The sequence below is a fragment of the Poecilia latipinna genome, unplaced genomic scaffold (genome assembly GCF_001443285.1).
Source record: "Poecilia latipinna isolate Pla-1442-1.1 unplaced genomic scaffold, P_latipinna-1.0 Scaffold1350, whole genome shotgun sequence".
Taxonomy (NCBI): Eukaryota; Metazoa; Chordata; class Actinopteri; order Cyprinodontiformes; family Poeciliidae; genus Poecilia; species Poecilia latipinna.
The window spans coordinates 95335-113087 of NW_015113966.1; the positions used below are offsets into that span (position 1 = coordinate 95335).

Consider the following 17753-nt stretch of genomic DNA (forward strand, 5'->3'; position numbering starts at 1 on the left):
GGGGGGGGTTGAAAAAAAAAAATTAGGGGGGGGTGAACGTTTTTTAAAGTTTTTTAAAAAATTTTTAAAAAAAAAAAAAAAAAAAAAAAAAAAAAAAAAAACACACATCAGAGGCCAAAGTAGACCGCAGTTTGAGTCCACACCAAACAGAAACTGTTTTTTGTCCACAATCTAATTAAAATCAGTTGGACAATTAAAAAAAAAAAAAAAAGCAACAGTGAAATCCACAAACTGCTTTGTAATTGCGAGGCGTAATTGCCGACTGTGATTAAAGGTCAGTGATGGCGAGCCAAAAACACATCCGTACGTCAAAATAATACGCATCTCTATGCATGAACGAGAGACGGAGAGCAAGAAAACAGGAAACAACAAACACGTAAACCACGATGTGTAGTCATCCGCTTGAATTTTTACTGTTGGTTCTGAGGCTTATCCTGTTGTATTGTGTCTAAACAGAGCTGGAATTTAATCTGGCATTCTTTCTGCTCAATCTGTCTAACAGGCGCGTGTTTGTTTGTGTTTGTGGAGGAGAAGAAGAAGAAGAGTGAGGAGCGGGAGAGGGAAGGGGTGTCGGTGAGGTTGGTGGTAGTCGGGCGGGGGGTGGAATTGGTGTTTTACTTGATGGCCTCACACATATCCAGGCCCATCTTCACGCAGTTCCTGGCGTGGTTCGGCAGCGACTCCGGGAGTCCGGACACGCAGTAGTAGCAGTCGCCCAGGATCTTGATCCGCATGCACTCGTTTTCCTTCAAGAACGAGTCAAACAAACCACACCCGCATTGATGAGACGTCTTTATTAATGGCCAACATTTCCTCTTACTCCTCACTTCCACTCGACGCTCGCACTCTCGCAGTCAAATCCATCAAGCCTAAAAAATCAGTCACCCACATGCACAACACATTAGCTCTTATTCAACATGTGGGATGAGTATCAGCTCACCGCTGGAGCTTTTATTTAGTTTTATGTAACTGCAGCTTCAGGAGGAGACAGTAGCTGAACACAAAGCTCAGGAAGCCTGACTCAACTTATAGCTGAGCACCATGAGATTGGCATTCACTGTGGGCATCCTGCACGCACACACGCACTCTCCGAGTCCGCTCTCTGGGCTCGGAGAGCGGACCATAACAAGGCCCAAACGGCTTTTGGTCGGAAATAGAAATTGTCGCCTCGGCTGGTTTATAACTAGTCCAGTCAGAACGTAAGCTAATACGTTCTGAGTGGACCCGGTCGGTCCAGAATCGACTCCCAATCTCGCAATGTGAAAAGCTGTGACCCCTCCCCAGCCTGAAGAGGGTAAAACAGGGATACGGCGATTGAATAATGGGCAGAGGTGTCCAAAGTCGGTCCTCGAGGGCCGGCATCCTGCATGTTTTAGTTCTCTCCCTGGTTTTACACACCTGCATCAAATGATGGCTCATTAGAGGCCTAAGCAGAACACTGACTTGCTGACGAGGTTGTTGCTACCACTAGGGAGAGAACTAAAACATGCAGGATGCCGGCCCTCGAGGACCGACTTTGGACACCACTGGGTTAAAAGAAACAAAAATTACTTGATTGAGCCTGAAACATCCATTATTTTAAAAAGGCTATTCGGTGCAGGACTTCGAATCTACAGTCATGGTTCGCTACTTTTTTCATATATTAAAATAAAAAACATTTTTTTTCTTATTTGTTTTTTTTTTGTATTAGTTTTTTATTTTTATTTACGTGAACAAAGAAAGTTAAAATAACCCGACAATAATTCAACTTTATCAGCATGTTTTGGAATTACAAAAAGCAGCCGATACAGAACTGACTGGACATCTGGTTACCAGCTGTACCTGAACGCACCATGGAAGAACAACTGTTGGGAAAGCTTGTGCTGCATTCGGATCTGGTTCAATGCAACAGGCAGCTGGATTTGGACTTCAGCCTGTTTTTCTCAGTACCAGTGGTGTTTACATTCTGCTTGTCATAGTTTGAGATGAAAAATTTAGTAATTAAGAGCTACCTAATTCACATTAAAAAGCACTTTCTTTGCTGTAAATGAAAATGAAACTTTAATCTTCCCTAATAGATGTCCCAAAAGTTTTTTTCTTACGTGTGTATTGTCACACACTTCTAGCTCAAACTCTTAAAACCTCAGCCTGTGATAAAAATCCGTTTTTTCATCAGATCCTTACATTTCAATCCCAGACAAGCACACAGAAAGTCTGATCTTAATATGCTACAATTACCTGAAATGTAAATATTTTTTTAGATGAAATGTGATGTTTAGAAATTGATCACTCATTTGACTGGAAAACAGACATGTATGTGTGTGATATGAAGTTGTTTTACCTTAGCAATCTGGTCAAATTTGCCAAACAGCTCATTCAGCATGTGAACAAGTTCACCAGGGGAGCAGTCACTGGCCAGCCGAGTGAAGCCCACAATGTCGGCGTAGAGTATGCTGCAGAAAGTAGAAACAAACACCACATATAGATGTTATTGAAACGTGTTTTATGTGTTTTAGTTGCTTATTTTCAGAAATGGTCACTATTTGAGTTCATTCTTAGAGGATAAAAGACAATAAACCCAAAAAACCAGCATGTTTACACTTCTTGGTGAGATTTGAATAAAGATTCTCACTAAATTATATCAATCACTCTGCGTGATTTCTAGTAGAGTAACAAAGTAAAACGTTTCTGTTTGGCCCCAAAATTTAGAAGAAACAATCTTAGCCATAGGGGAATGAGACAAACCAAAGAAAGAGGGGAACAGATTAGCTAATCCCTCAACATCAACCGATAGCTCTAGCGACTGGGGCTGCGGTTGTTTGTGAGCATAAAGTTTTTCTGACAGGAAAATGTCTCATGTTTCCTCTGTTAGTATAAAATATCTGCTGATATCCACGGTCACTTCATCAAATCAAATCAACATTTGCACTACATTACGATTCATAAATAAATATTCCGCTTACCAAATATTTTTTGGTCTCATTTGTAGCGCAAATATCTTAGCACACTTTAAATAAGACAAAATGAACTTAAAAATAACTTTTTAGTAAGATATATTAACTTACTTAATATATCTATTGATAGAAAAAAGTATCTCATCTATAACAAGACATTTTTATGCTGGTACTTTTTCCATCAACATTAAGGAATTATTAACTTACAAAAACTCTGTTGCCTATATTTCGCTGAAAAGTTACTCATTAGTCAATTTTGTCTTATTTCAATTAAACCAAGATATTTTAATTAGAAACTAGACCAAAGATACTTGGTAAGACGTTGTGTTTCTGCAGTGTGTGCATTACGCCGAGTCTTTAATCGCTGTATGTTTGTACTGTATTGTGTTGCTATGTGTTACTCTGACTCTTTTTCTGCTTCTCTTAGAAGACAGAAGGAAATGTGGGAACGTTTTATTGGCACCATTTCAGACCATTTTAGAGCAGCTCAGTCATCATCTGTAGCTTAAACCAGACGACACTCCATAAACCCAGCTTGTCGTCGAAAAAAGAAAATGAATTTGAGCAGCATCACAAAAGAAAAAGCATTTTAGGCAGCATAGATCCCAGTAAAGCAACACAGACGTGTGTGCGTGTCCTTGAGTGTCTGTTCCTTGTTCTGAAAAGAAATTGGCCTCCTCTCCCCGCTGGACCATAGGAGAATTTGTTATTAGTGGAGGAATAATAGCGAGATCAACGCGAGGACACTTCGCATTCACCCATAAGCCCAGCTGAGGCTGGAGTTGGACAGAAATACAGCCTCTTGAGTAAAGCTCCAGGATGACGTAAAAAAAAAGAAAAAAAAAAAGAACAGGTTTTCCGGGGACTGCTGCTCTCATCGTGAGCCAAGATCGGCGGCCTCTGTGCTGTGACGATAAACCTTTGCCGCACAGAGAGGGATGTCATTGAGAGGCGAGGACAAAAGCTCCTTTTCTGTTTGGCAAAGTGACCTTAGAGTAAAACGGGAGAAAGGGACGGGTTAAATTTCAGCTGAACTTCACCATGGCAATGAAAAGAAGTGTGGTGAGAACACCAGAGGAGATGACCGGAGAGGAAAAGATAAGAGAAGAAGCATGAGTGAGGAAATGGAGGCCAAAAAGAAAAATTTTAAGACGTAGAAAAAGGCGAGAAATCTAAATTTAATAGCAGGTAGAGAGCAGTCGGACAAAAGGTGGCGAGAAAAGAGCAGTGATGATGATGATGGGTTGGAGGGAGGACAGGAAGGAGCGATCAAGCCACCCAGATGAGAGCAGAGAATAATAACCTTTATTATGTGTGGAGGGAGGAAGCGGGAGCCGTACCTGACGTTGGTGTGCCGCTGAACGTAGAGGTTGTGGAAGTTGTTGGTGCTCTCGGTGCGACCGAAGTTTGGCCCCTGCAGCCGTTGGATGATTTCGGCTTTCATCACTCTGGCTATGTGCGCGGGCAGCAAGGACAGCAGTAAGCGCTCCTGGACAGGCAAAGACGGGATCAAACCGATCCGGATCACTCTTTTTGAATACGCACCATTACGTCAAAAGCATTCAGCTCTCGTCTCTCTCAAAGAGAAATCCGGTAGATTAAACTGGAACTGAGTGTGGTAAACCAAGAACAAGGCTTTTAAAGGCCAAGAATATAATTTAATTTTATGCTGCCAGCTCCTCATTTGACTACAACGCATACAAAAATAATAAAAAATTCAGATTTTTACTGAGGTCCAAACAGATTGCATCAGAGTGTCTGAAGAGTTTTCCTACACGTGAAAAAATCTGTTACACCAGCGACACAATCAAGAACTTCACATGTAGGCGGATGTTGTGTGAGAGGAGCACATACATTGATGTATTTGTTTAATGTGTTTTTCAGCTACATAGTGCCATTTTGTAGCATAAACAAGTAACTGTGTCACCTTCAGTTGTCCTAAAAATACTACATATATCAGATATATGTAACAGTAAAAGAAATTTTACTTCCGGATTTAATGCCTTTAAATTGGGCCCCTGTCTCTTTAAACACTCCTACTCTTTCTACTGAGAAGAAGATCGTATAACGAGTTCAGCTGATGTGCAGATCCACCAGGTGTTTGCTAATTGCTGCTGGCTAGTCTGAAGGAGCTGAAAAGAGGAGGGCTGCTCTGTGAAGAGGAAGCTTGGAAACTGCAGCTCCAAGGAGATTAAATCCTTTAATCTCCATGGTTGCCATCTCAAACATTTATGGAATAATCGAAGAAACACTCCAGGTGTGTTTTTGATGTGGGAATAACATTGTAACATGATGTGAAGCCCAAAAAAGTTGACTTTGACATGATACTGCCCCTTTAAGTAGAAAATGATACAAGGTTTTCATCTGAAACTGTAGTTTTAAAAAACTTTTGTTTAGTGATTATCCATTTCATGCCTGAGTATTTTACATTTTGAGCTTTATAGATAATAAAATGCAGTCTAGAATAAAAAAAAAACTGAACTATCTCATCTGTGACAGAAAATTATCTTTTGAATTGAACCGTTATGAAATCTTTGTAGCTAGAAATTAAACTAATCAAAGCTGCAGAAACGTTTACAGTTACTGGACATAGTCTGACCTTGTTATTGACATTTTGTAGATTTTTTTCAGACCCTAAAAAAAATTCACAAACACAAAAACGTTTTCACTTTAAAGGCTCTCCGACAGAAAAGTCAAATGACTGCAATGGTTTTTTAATGATTTCAGAAGAAAAATCCACCACAGAGAGACTCAGTTGATACATTATTTCTGTTTCTCACTTCAGTTTCTAATTATTTAACCTCCTAAATATAACTCCGTCATTAATTCTCTCTAACGATGGCTTATTGGGGTTAATTTATCAGGGAGAACTGGAGGCCGACGTCAGAAGAGCAATGACTGTTTTACCCCACACTCTGATTTTTTCATTATCTGCCGGTAATGAGGGTGAAAACCAAGAGAAACATATTTTTTTCCAGTTTAAATATTAATTCTTACTTCAATTAAATGCATCTTGACCTCTGCCTAAGGCGAGGAAAAAAAGCAGGGATGAAACAACGTGTGTAACTAAGTCAGTCACTGTGGCGGCGAACTAAACGCTCCTTCAGTATTTCCGCTGTTCTTCTGTGATTAACTTTTTATGCCAGAGTCCTCATCTGCACCCTCGAAATTCACATTTCAAACAAAACACGCTTTTCTCCAGTCGCTGGCTATTCCAGTTTTTAACTCTCCACTGCAGGTCTGACCATTTGTTCCTTTCTTTTTTTTTTCTCCATCTCCTCAGAATTTGTAACGCCTTGGGTGCGTTTGCTTTGCGTGGAATGAGTCACAGATCAAGTTTAGTGAGGCTTAACAATGAAGCCGAAGTGAAATCCAGGTGGCAGAGCCGTGTTTCAGTTGCCTCACAGCAGCGCCGTTCTTGGCTCGTGCTCCGATGTGTAGTTTGCATGTTCTCGTTGCCCGCGTGGGTTTTCTCCAGGTACTCCTTCTTTCCACCCACACGCTGAAAATCTTTACCGCACCAGAAGCAAGAATATGCAAACAGGTTGCCAGTGATTCACAGGAGGTAAAGTCGTTCTCACACTGATGAACGGATGAATACTTTTCTTAAAGCGCTGCAGATTGTCCACGCAATCAAACACAGACCTGCTTTAACGTAGGTCCTGCATAAATGTAGTAATAAAAAAAGAATAATTTATTGATTGATATTTTATTGTATTGATAGAAGAAGCTTTTGTGAAATCTTTTTAATTCTTATTTCGAGGGTTACACAAAATTAGATCAGCTGAGTCTTCTAATGTTTGGTGTTGGTAATTTAGGTACAACATTTTCTTTTCTAAATACATACTTAAGTTTTTTCCCCAAACATTTACATTTTTGTCTGAACCACTTTTAAAGAACTTTTCAAATTTCAGAACACATGGCACGAGTAATTACAGAAGGAAAGTTTATAATCTTATATAGTGAAATGATTTATTCTGTTCTCATTTTTTCTTTTCTGGCAAGTTACAAGTTCTTTGAGTTACCACTGTTTCTATCAGTTCTTTCGATCAGTTCATTTTTAGAACTTTGCAAATGTTTTCTCAACGCAGCACACAAGACATGTGAAAACAAACCAGCCCAATTCATTTCAACCAAATGGTCAGATTCACAAACACAAACTAAGCAGTCTTACTAAGGAAGCCCAGGTAGTTGCATCAAGCTGAAATTGTAGCCATTTACCTCAGCAGCAAGCATGTGGTGACAGTGGACTATGACTGCATCGATTCCACATTTATTGGTGTTTTTATCTGTCACTATCCTAAGAATTGCAAACACTTTGTTTTCCACTTCAGCGTATTTTGTTACAACTACAGTTATAACGAGAGATTTAGCCACGCTAGGCCAGAGGATTTTCATTTCATTTACACTTCAGCCTTTCCCTTCATAAACATATCCCCCTTTTTAAGAGGGGGATATGAGAATAAAGTATATTCACCAATTATTCTGGCAGCCTGTCAGGCAGAGCAAAGCTGTGTGAGTATAGAGTCAGGCAGCGTGACTGATTGGAAAACGGGAAAGAAAGAAAGAAAGAAAGAAAGAAGGAAAGAAAGAAAGAAAGAAAGAAAGAAAGAAAGAAAGGAAGAAAGAAAGAAGAAAGAAAGAAAGGAAGAAAGAAAGAAGAAAGAAAGGACAGCTGAAGTTTAAAGAAATATCAAATTCGGATTTTTTGAAAGAAAAATATTTAGATAATTAGAAACATCTTTGGTGACACAAAACTGAATCCAGCAGTTAGACTTTTGGCGTTGAAATAAGCGCTACGTGTTCCTTATTGGTTTGGTATTTCTAAAAATAACACAATAGTTACTGTATTACTGTATTATTCAAACTGTATAGTTACTGTACTATTCAAATATGAGAGCATATGAAACACTGTTATAGAAGTTCATTATTTCAATTCTTCTCCAGACGCATCAGATGGAGGGGTTGTTTCAGCTCAATTTTGGCGAGCGTGTGTGAGCATGAGAGCATGTGTGCGTGACCACGCGCGCACGCTGCTGACCGAGCAGCTGCCTGCGCCGCGCACGCGCGCAAATCGCACACAGTTATGTGACTCACAACTGCGGCTCACAGTGAAAGAGGGTCATTACATTGTTCACACACCACGGGCTCATTTCCTAAAACACAGCAGCAAATTAAGTCTGGAGAGGGGCTCGGTTTGAGGGGACGCGCTAAAAATAGAAAGGCGCACCATCCTCTCTTATTTACTTATTCAGCATCGAAGCAGTTTGAACGCGGCGCGCAGCAGGAGGGGGGTATGGTAGCCTCAAGAGCTGTAGTGTTATTAATTGTGTGTTTGACTAATGAACTAATAAGATCTGCAGTCAGCTGCTGAATGAGATTTGGCTCTGTGAATGTCACGAACCGGCATTTGCATGCATCTGCGCTAATTTTAATATGCATACACTTCTTCCCACACGCAAACTACTGCAGAGAAACATATGCCAGAAATATGGCAAGGAAAAAAAAGTTAGTGATTTGCATCTTAGTGCGAGAGAGAGCCAACACAAGTATGCTATAATTGTAGGCATGCAGTACATTTGCTGGCAAAACAGAGAACAAAATAGCAGCAAGTAGCTGGCATGTTTAGTTTGATGCTACTAATATGATGCTGTCCTGAATTGATATAGGAAAATTGCTTATTTTGTCATTATTAAGGGTTAGACAAAAAGAAAAAAAAGGTCATCATAGTGAACCACCTCTGAGCAGACCATCAATTATTTGTGTAATATTATATGTCACTTCCCTGGTTGGGAAGAATGCCTAATGTCACGACAAAGACGTTAATGTCAAGCAAATGTCACAGCAAAATGCCACTTAAGACATGGCTGACCCACCAACTTCCCTTCTCTGACGAAACTTTGAAGTAGTGAGAATTGGCAAGTAACCAGAATGCGATTAAATTTTAATTTGGCTCTTTATAGTGTAGGGCAAATAGGAAACAATAAGACTGGAAAAACCCTGTAGAGTTATCTGCTTTGGATATGGGGAGGACTGTAGGGTTGTGCTTTGTGCTTCGTGAGTTACTGTGAAAACTATTAGCTGTGAAATCAGATAGTTCTCAACTTACAATTAAACTTAGCTAATCTTATTTAGCTAGCCAGCTAACAGCTAGTGCACTGTTGTCATCTTGTGTTTGTCTCAGAACTTGGGTGTAGTAACTATAACAACTTATTGAGCTTGTTGAGATTTCTAGCTGCGTATGATAAAACTAGTGGGATTTGCTAACTGTTGTGCTCATCAAAGGTGATAATTTACCTACAAATGTTTGAGTTCAAACACAAGCAAAAGGAAAATCATGTTCACGATGCTTAGTTATAATTTCCACTGGGACTGAGAATGGGACTCTGGTCTGAACTCAGAATGATGAGTTCACCTGGGAACCTGGAAAATCTTACTTCCACAAATGGAGTTCAGTGTTACACCCACTATAGTGTTGGTTTTTCTGCTGAATAAAGTCTGTCCTGTCAGTGACTACTTTCTGACTTAATACAGTCTCACATTTAAGCTCAAATTTCACAATGTGTACAGTTCCTGTTGTAAGGTGAACATTTTTCATTTTGCATTAATCTGATAAAAACTAATGAAAAAAACAACCAGAAATGAACTCCAGTACATGTAAAACTATATTTAACATTTAATAAAAAGCTGAGAGTTCTGCCATATTTAGTCGCTACAGCAAATAATAAGCATTTGCACCAGATTTTAAACATTCTTCCACATCAATCCTTTCTTTGAAACTCTAGATTTTGGACTTTGTACCTGTTGATGCTTCTCAAACTCCAGTTTGATGGGAGACTTGATGCAGTTGCAGGTGTCCTGATAGGTCTGCCTGAGCGCCAGGTCCATGAGGTGCTTGTGATACGCCCCGGCCAGGTTTCCACAGGTGAAGATGATCACATTGGCCAGGATCTGCCACACACACACACGCCGCATATACATCAACTCAGCAGCCATAAAAGATTGTCCGCACACGATCCGCGTCGCGTTTATGCCCGCGCCTGAAATGTTCCCCTGTGTTCTGCCGTCCACTTAGGGTGTATTATTACCTCATAAAAGCAGGAGAGCACACACTTTTGTGTTAGCTCTCCGTCATTATCCAAACCTCAAGCCTTTTAAAAAGAGGATCCACGGATCAATAGATTATCCTTGTTGCTGTGTCCAAGCGTAATGAACGTTCCTGAGTGTGTTTTATGGCCGATGCAGACGTTCAGCGTCTACAAGACTGAGAAGAGCCACCGTGATTAGAGTGCTATCAGTGTGTTTACTGTGAGGCTTGACTGCAGAGCCTCTGAGTGTGTGCGAGCGGGTGCCAGCTTCAGAGACGCGTGCGCTGCACAATCACATTACCCTTATGAGTTGCTGTTTTTTTTATTCAGGCTTGGAGATGTTATTGCTCTTGGAGATTACTTTACGTCTGAATTTGCTGCCTCATGATGGGCCAGCTATTTCATAACCTGGACTTTGTCTAAAATACTCTGTGTCATCGTTTCTAGTTATGCAGAGGGTACGCTCAGCAGCGATGTTTAGAGAAGGTAATGGAGCGGCCGCACAATCATCCAGCTGTTCAAAAGACCCAAATGGCGAGCTCACAACACAGTCACCTCACGTCTGCGGGCGAGGCAGAAAGTTCTTTAAAAAGTCCATTTCCTCCGTACGGTTGGCCCGCGCGCTTGAAGGCTCGAGGATGGACGAGTATCGGTCTCACCTGCCACACCAGAGGTTCCAGTTCTGTAGCAGTGGAGGTCAGGCAGACGCTGAGGGTGACGGTGTGTGAAAGGCAGGTGATACCGCTGGCGATGACGGCCCATTTCATGGAGAAGGGCAGCATGGTGTAGACCACAAACACAATGAACAGAAAGAACGACACCTGCAGATAGAAAGTGACAGGAAGTATAAGAGAACCAGGTGAAAAATGAGGAGTTCTGGTGATTAGGCGCCAACTTTCAGCTGATGCTTTTAAATATTTTTATACTCCGAGGTAGGCCCGTCGCAATAAATCAATTAGTTGCATGATGGATTAAAGCAACCTCAGCTATTTCCATTTGCATGATTTATTGTTTTTCTCTTTTCTTTCTTTGTTTCTAACAAAAACCGGATGACTTCGGTCTCAACTCGCCCCCTTTTCTTGAAGAACAACTTTGTGTACAGAGACATGATAATTCATTTTACTTGTTACTTCTGCTGTTCTATTTATTTATTTTGGATATTTAAAATGTCTTCCAGTTCCAGTGTTAAATGTTCAGTCAAATTTAAAGTGACACTGATCTTTGATGATGTCAAAGATCAGTAATTTATGCTGTTAAATTACTTGAAATTGGTCTCGAAAACAATATTAACATTTATCACAATAACTTCTGGGGCAATTTATCGTCCAGTAAAATCTGTTTATTTGACAGGCCTGGTCAGAGGTATATTTCACTGCCAATTACATTTCTGTGAGGTAATTCGCTGGACTTCATGGATGTTTCTGTTAAGACGACTTATGTAACTTTAATTCTCGTCAACAAAAGAACTTTAAAAAAACGATTGTTTTTGACTTGGAAGTAAGATTTAGATAAATCTGCCTCTTAGGTAAATGAATAATATTTTCACGTAATCGATACTAAAACCGTTCCGGAAGTAAAGTGAGTACTTTAAGTTTGCATTTATGTTCTTATTTAGAAGGAAAAATGCCATTCCTGTGTTGTCCTGTTGTGTTGACAGATTTCAAGTACCATCCATCCACCAGTTGTATAAACCCGTTTATCCTTGCAGGGTCGCAGCGGGGGTCGGTGCCCATCTCCAGCTGTCATTCAGTGCTACACCCTTGACGGGTCGCCAGTCCATCACAGGGCAACACACACACACACACACGCAAACACTCACACACACACGCACGCGCACACAAACACTCACACCTCATGGTAATCTAGAGAGACCAATTAACCTACCAGTCATGTTTTCGGACTGCTGGAGGAATCTGGAGTGCCTGGAGAAATCTCATGCATGCACAGAAAGAATCCAGGCCAGTACCTTCCTGCTGCAAGGTAACAGTGAAACCATCTGCATGGTTTTGGGCAAGGCTCAATAGAAACAAGAAATAGTGACTGATAAGATCCAAATGACCAGGAGAGCACTGTAACTGAATAAACGCTGCTGTAAACAACTCTAGTAGCTAATGTTGGCCGTTTTTTTTTACACTAAACTAAATGTTTTTTTGTTTTTTTTTATGTCTGGACTTCATTTGTTCATTCATTGTTCAAAATCCAGTGGTGTCCGAATGTTTGCCAAGTGACTCCAAAATTGTGAAATTGCAAACACTTTAGGGCCACAAAAGTTCAACTTTTAAATACAAATTAAAAACAACATTTTATTGTGATTTATTTTTCTCTACTAAACCAAACGTTGGATATTTTAGTAAAAGAAAACAAGAAATAGATTTAAAAAAACCAAAAAGAAACATGCCAGTACCTTTCTTGATCTGAAACTTGCTAATATCTGAATATATGTCTTGAAACACAAAAAAGGAGCAATTAAATGCTTTTTGACCAGCACACGAACTGCAAGATGTGGACTGAGAAATTCTAGAATTTCTGCACATTTTTTGAAACGCAGCCTCAGATTAGTGACATATTTTCTCTTTCGGTGACAGCAAAAAGATGCATTGCTAAAAACCCATTTTGTTCTCCTGGACCCAGTATCGTGTGCCATCTCCTCTCGTGAGCTCCATGTACCACGACTCCTCTAAAAGATGGGAAAGCGAACTAAAACGCAACCAATTCTAAATCTGACTCAAAAGATGAAACATCAAAAAGGTTTTATGCGCTGATGAAACAGAAGTGACCGCAGATCGATGCTGCTGGAGAGGAGGATCACTGCTCTCAACGATCCCCAGGCTGTTAAAAAAAACTTGAAATGTAATTCTTTTCCTTTCCTGGACGTGCTGCAGTTTTCTCCCAGCACTGTTAGAGGAGGGGGAATCATGACTCTAAATCAGAGGGCTGTGCACAAATTGCAAGTGATACTAGTAATTACAACACCAGTCCCACAATGGAGTTTAAAAAACACAAGCACATGAATGCCAGCAAACATTCAGATTGTGTATATTGTTCTGATGTTTGTCTAAATACAGAGCACAGCTGTGTGGGCAGAAATCGCTTCCACAGAAACAGATCCGAGACCAAAATGTCAAACCTGATATAACTTAGTTGAGCTGCGTGGGCGGCTTACATAGCTCTTTAACACCTAAAATACAAGTTTAAAAATGTACAAAAATTGACTAAATTCATCTCATGTTTCTCTTTGTAAATGCAAACGAGATATGATAATTGTGTCATTCTTAACGGCACCTCCTTGTTTAACTTCCTGCTCCGTCCACTTCCACTTCCGCTGGCGGTCTGTCCTGCCCTTCCTGTTATGGTGGCGACCGGCGCGTTTCAGGTCGCAGCTACAGCAGACACACCAGGTGAACTGTGACCTTCCTGCCGCCCGCTTTAACTTCCTGTCGTTCGGGTTCAGCTAGTCGGCGGCGTGCACACAGGATTCGACTGGAAGTGACACCTAAAATAAGCCGACAGCCTCTACATCCCAACGCGTCTTACAGGTCACTGCCATTTTAAATTAAAAGAAGTTCCAGAAACCTGTTGTCGAATGACGCGGCGGTTAGCGCGTGCGCGCCCCGTAAACACAAGCTGTTGACCTCGACGCGGCCCGTCCCGAGTTCGACTCCCGGTTCATTTGTTCCTTCTCTTCAGACTACTTTCAAATAAAGGCCACTAGCGCCGAAAAAAAGCAAATTCTTAAAAAAAAAAAAAAAAAAAAACCCGAAATGTTTTGTCAACATTTGGGTTTTAGCAATTGTTTGGCTGACCTAGTTCCTTCTAAAAGCAGATCTGAACAGTAAGAACATACACAGAAAGAGAGAGAGAGATGTTTTGTGTGGGCTCAGACCTTCTGTTGCTAGGGGAACCAACTACAGGAAGGATGCTGACATCTCGGCGAATGCTGTGCTTTCAAACTCGTTTGTGTTTTTGAGATAACCTTCAAATCCTAATCTGGGAAAGGCTCCTCTCTTTAAAACTATAACAACCCCGGGATCATCCGGAGTGCGCGACATCCGGTCCGATTGAGCGGTCGCGTGAATTGAGAGCGGCGGTCCAATTTCAGTTGCATCACCTGCCTCTATCTACCACAAACACACTCTCCCTCACACACACAGGCAGCAAGACACACACTCCATCTCCCCCACACTCCAACCTGAATCCTAATACACCTTCAAACGCGTTGTGATGGGAGCTGCAGACACCATCTCTCTCCTGCTTCCTCCATTACTTTTTTTTTCTCTTCTCTCTGTCTCTATCTGAGCGCTTCTCTGTGCTCCAGACGAAAGAAGCAGACACACAGATATGTACGCCTGAATACCTACATCAACCCCCCCCCCAAAAAAAACGTCTATCTCTGCTCGCTTTAGACGTTTATGAGGCGTAGCAGCGTTTCTTTCTTTTTTTTTTTAAGAAGTAAACTCTCACTTTTGTTTCCAAGTCTGCACAGGAAAATGTTTGTGTCTTGTTGGAGGGTACCAGGTGTGAAAATGTTCTTCAATCTGCCCTCAAAATCAAAGCAGGGCCATGATAAACGGCCTATTGCAGACATAGCTGAGCTGTGTACATGGAAGGTAATTTTTTATATATATATTTTTTATGAGTCTGTCCACATTAGGTCAGAGGGGTCAGGACAGACTGGATGCAGAGACCGGCGGATGTTGTCCGTGCCTTTTCTTTGTGTTCCTCTCTTTTCTCTCCCCCCCGCCTCTCTCTCCGTTATTAGCTCTGTGTGCTCCATCACACACGCTGTTCTCTGAGTAATCACAATCAATTCAACCCACTGAGAGCGGGATGTATTTCTCCTGTGCTCCTTTCACCAGACTTCTGCTCTTCTGCAAGTGTGGCTTTTGCTTTGGTTGGTTTTCTGTTTCCTTTATCTCCCCTCCGCCTCTCCGGCTGTTCCTTAACGAAAGCCTCAGAACAAATGAAAAAGTAAGTTGAAAAAATGTGACTCCCTGTCAGTTTTATTCCATTTGAGAATTTGTGATGAGAAGAAAAACAAACTTTTTTTAACTTGTTTATTGTACCAATTGGTAGAGATTTACAGATCTGGTTCTTATTATACTTCATGTTAGCTACAGCTAACATGTAGCTTCATGTTAGCTGTAACTTAACAATAAGCTTTAGCTAATATGAACTGTAGTCTCTCCAAGACGCTTCTGGAGGCAAATGTCAAAATAAAAGCACTTCCTGCTTTGTATTTTCAGGTGTTTACACACATTCATTCACTTACCACACTGTTCATTTGGCTGGAATTTATACCTTAAATTTCATATTTATCTATTTATATTTGAGAAAAATACTTTAACTGTGAATTTAAAAATTGTTTTGAAATGTTAAAAATTCTGCAGCTCAGAGAAGAAAATAAGTAAAACTCTATTTAGTGCAATATTTAGAGAAGAAGACTATATGAAAACATGGATAAACAGGTGTTAGATTAGTCATTACAAAGACACACATTAGTTAGATTTGTTCAGAAATTAAATTTGAAAAGGTTTAAATATATTTTACGTGCCTTGGTGCATGAATGCCTGTTTACATTTCTGGTCCGAAAACAACAACAAGCAGACTTTAGCAGCTTTTACATGTTAAATTGAATGTTAAATGTTAAGGTTAACACACAATTGTTTCTGAATATTAACAGACCTGAAGATAATTACAACATTTTCACATGGTAATTTTACACCTCGGCATGAGCAGCTCATTTGGGTTCCTGACCTACAGCGGAGCAGGGTCAGCGTTGCACTAATGTCACCAATTTAATAAGAAAATCTTGATTTCTGTCATTAGAGACTAGAGATTTGACTTGAACTTGACCCTTAATAACTTGACACTGGATTTAAAAAGAAAATAAAAATCTGACATTACACTGCATTCTCAGTAATCATCTGTTTTGGGATGCTATATACTTTAGCGCAAGAGAAAAAATTTTTGATGAATTTTAAGCTTGGAAAGTCTCAAAAGAAGCTCATAATTTTTTAAAATAGACCCGAACAAGAAAAAAAAAAGTAAAATAATATAATAATAAAATAATCAAATGAGTAACTTCACATTGACTTATTTTACTGTCTGAAAGCTCATTTAGGAACAGAAAACTCTTAACACTCCGTCAGAGTTTAGCTGTGAAGCACGGTGGTGGTCGTATCATGGTTTGAATTAAATGGATGAATTCTAATAGAAATATCCTGAAGATTCAAACCAGAAGACAGAGACATGCAAGCATTTCAGAAAACCCGCCAACATCCTGAAGCTTTTATTGTTCTGTAGAAACAGATGTGAGTTAAAAAAAAATGTTACCAAGCTGATCACCAGGACAGATAATCTGTTCCTGGAAACATTTAGCTGCTGCATCGGGAGGTCAAAGGGACGCTGACGTGCTTTCACAGATATTTGATTAGAGTTTTTTTTTTTCAGCCGTGAATAAATAAAACAGCAGCTTTTGGTCTCCCCGTCTATATATAGAAATATCAGAGCGGTAGAAAAACTTTCAGGAGTGTATAAATGTGTAAGTAGGAGAGTCATAGGAGCAGAATAGAGTGATTAATAATGCAGAATGATTTTGCTCTCACAGGTGGCTGACGATAAAAATACCTCCATCCGTGGAGGAGGAGCAGAGAGTTGACAAAGTAAAAAAAAAAAAGTAAAAAAGAAAAGTGGAATGAGGAAATTTGGGCATGTTGGGGGTGATTTACAAGGAGAAACGAAGACAGACGGAGAAGTTTGCGGCTTTGAAAATGGGGTTTGATGAATTGTGGGAGACAGGGCGCCAGATGAGGACAAAATAGGATTCTTGAGAGCCAGGAGAGTAACGGAGTCTGGCAGCGAAAACTAATGTGTCTGTCTGCTGATCTACTCACCTCCAGCTCTCATCAGGCCTCATTAACACAGAATTAATTCTGTGCCGAGACGAGCATGGCTGCAAACACACACGCACGCACGCGCGCACACACACACACACACACACACACACACACACACACACACACAGCCGGCATGAATATGCAACGGAGCGCAGGAAAGCAGGGAATGGATGTTTAGACGGATTACACATTAGAGAATTGCTACAGTTGAAAAATGATAATGTACTACAAGTTTATTAACTGTTAGTTTCAAGGATGAATAAATGCTGAAGTCCATAGATTTAGTTCCTCAGGGTTCACTGTTAGGATTGTTCAGTTCTTTGCTGCAGCCGGGTTGAGTTTGACTCCCAGACTGGAGGGATTTGCTAGATTTTCTTTTTTTTTCTCTCCATTTTTCTGTCTGACACTTAAAAAATGGCAGAAAAAAAGCTCTTAGAAATGAATCACAGTTTGTTTTATACCTGCTAACTTGGGGTGAACCGATAAATAAGCCCAGATTTTCTTGATTTGGGTGACGGACAATGCTTAAATGTGAAAACTGAACAATAGTCACAAACTGTTGCCAACGTAGCAACTTTGTCACGATATTTAACAACTTTTAAGTAAAGAAGAAAAAAAACTGGTATCATCCAAAATCGGAATTGGCCGGGAAAAAGATTGGTGATCGGCCAGAAAACTGCAACCAGTTCAAACGTATCCTTAAGTTCAATTGACCAAGCTATTCAGCTTCATGAAAGTTTAAAGGATCACTGTTTGCTGGGATTTTTTTTTTTTTTTTTTTTTTTTTTTATTTAGGGAAATATAAATTGCTGCTCAGCTCGGCCGAACGGGACGGG

At 40.3% G+C, this 17753-nt stretch overlaps 1 protein-coding gene across 2 annotated transcripts in view; it reads right to left on the reverse strand.

Moving 5' to 3' along the window:
- adcy2b (adenylate cyclase 2b (brain)) overlaps window positions 1-17753 on the reverse strand; it is a 70362-nt gene that overhangs the window by 35455 nt on the left and 17154 nt on the right. For both annotated transcript variants that reach the window (XM_015056035.1, XM_015056034.1), the window contains exons 3-7: window positions 10681-10842; window positions 9735-9884; window positions 4274-4422; window positions 2321-2432; window positions 619-746 (exon numbers count right to left, since the gene is read on the reverse strand). In XM_015056035.1, coding sequence (XP_014911521.1) covers window positions 619-746; window positions 2321-2432; window positions 4274-4422; window positions 9735-9884; window positions 10681-10842 — 701 coding nt within the window. The remainder of the gene's footprint in view (window positions 1-618; window positions 747-2320; window positions 2433-4273; window positions 4423-9734; window positions 9885-10680; window positions 10843-17753) is intronic.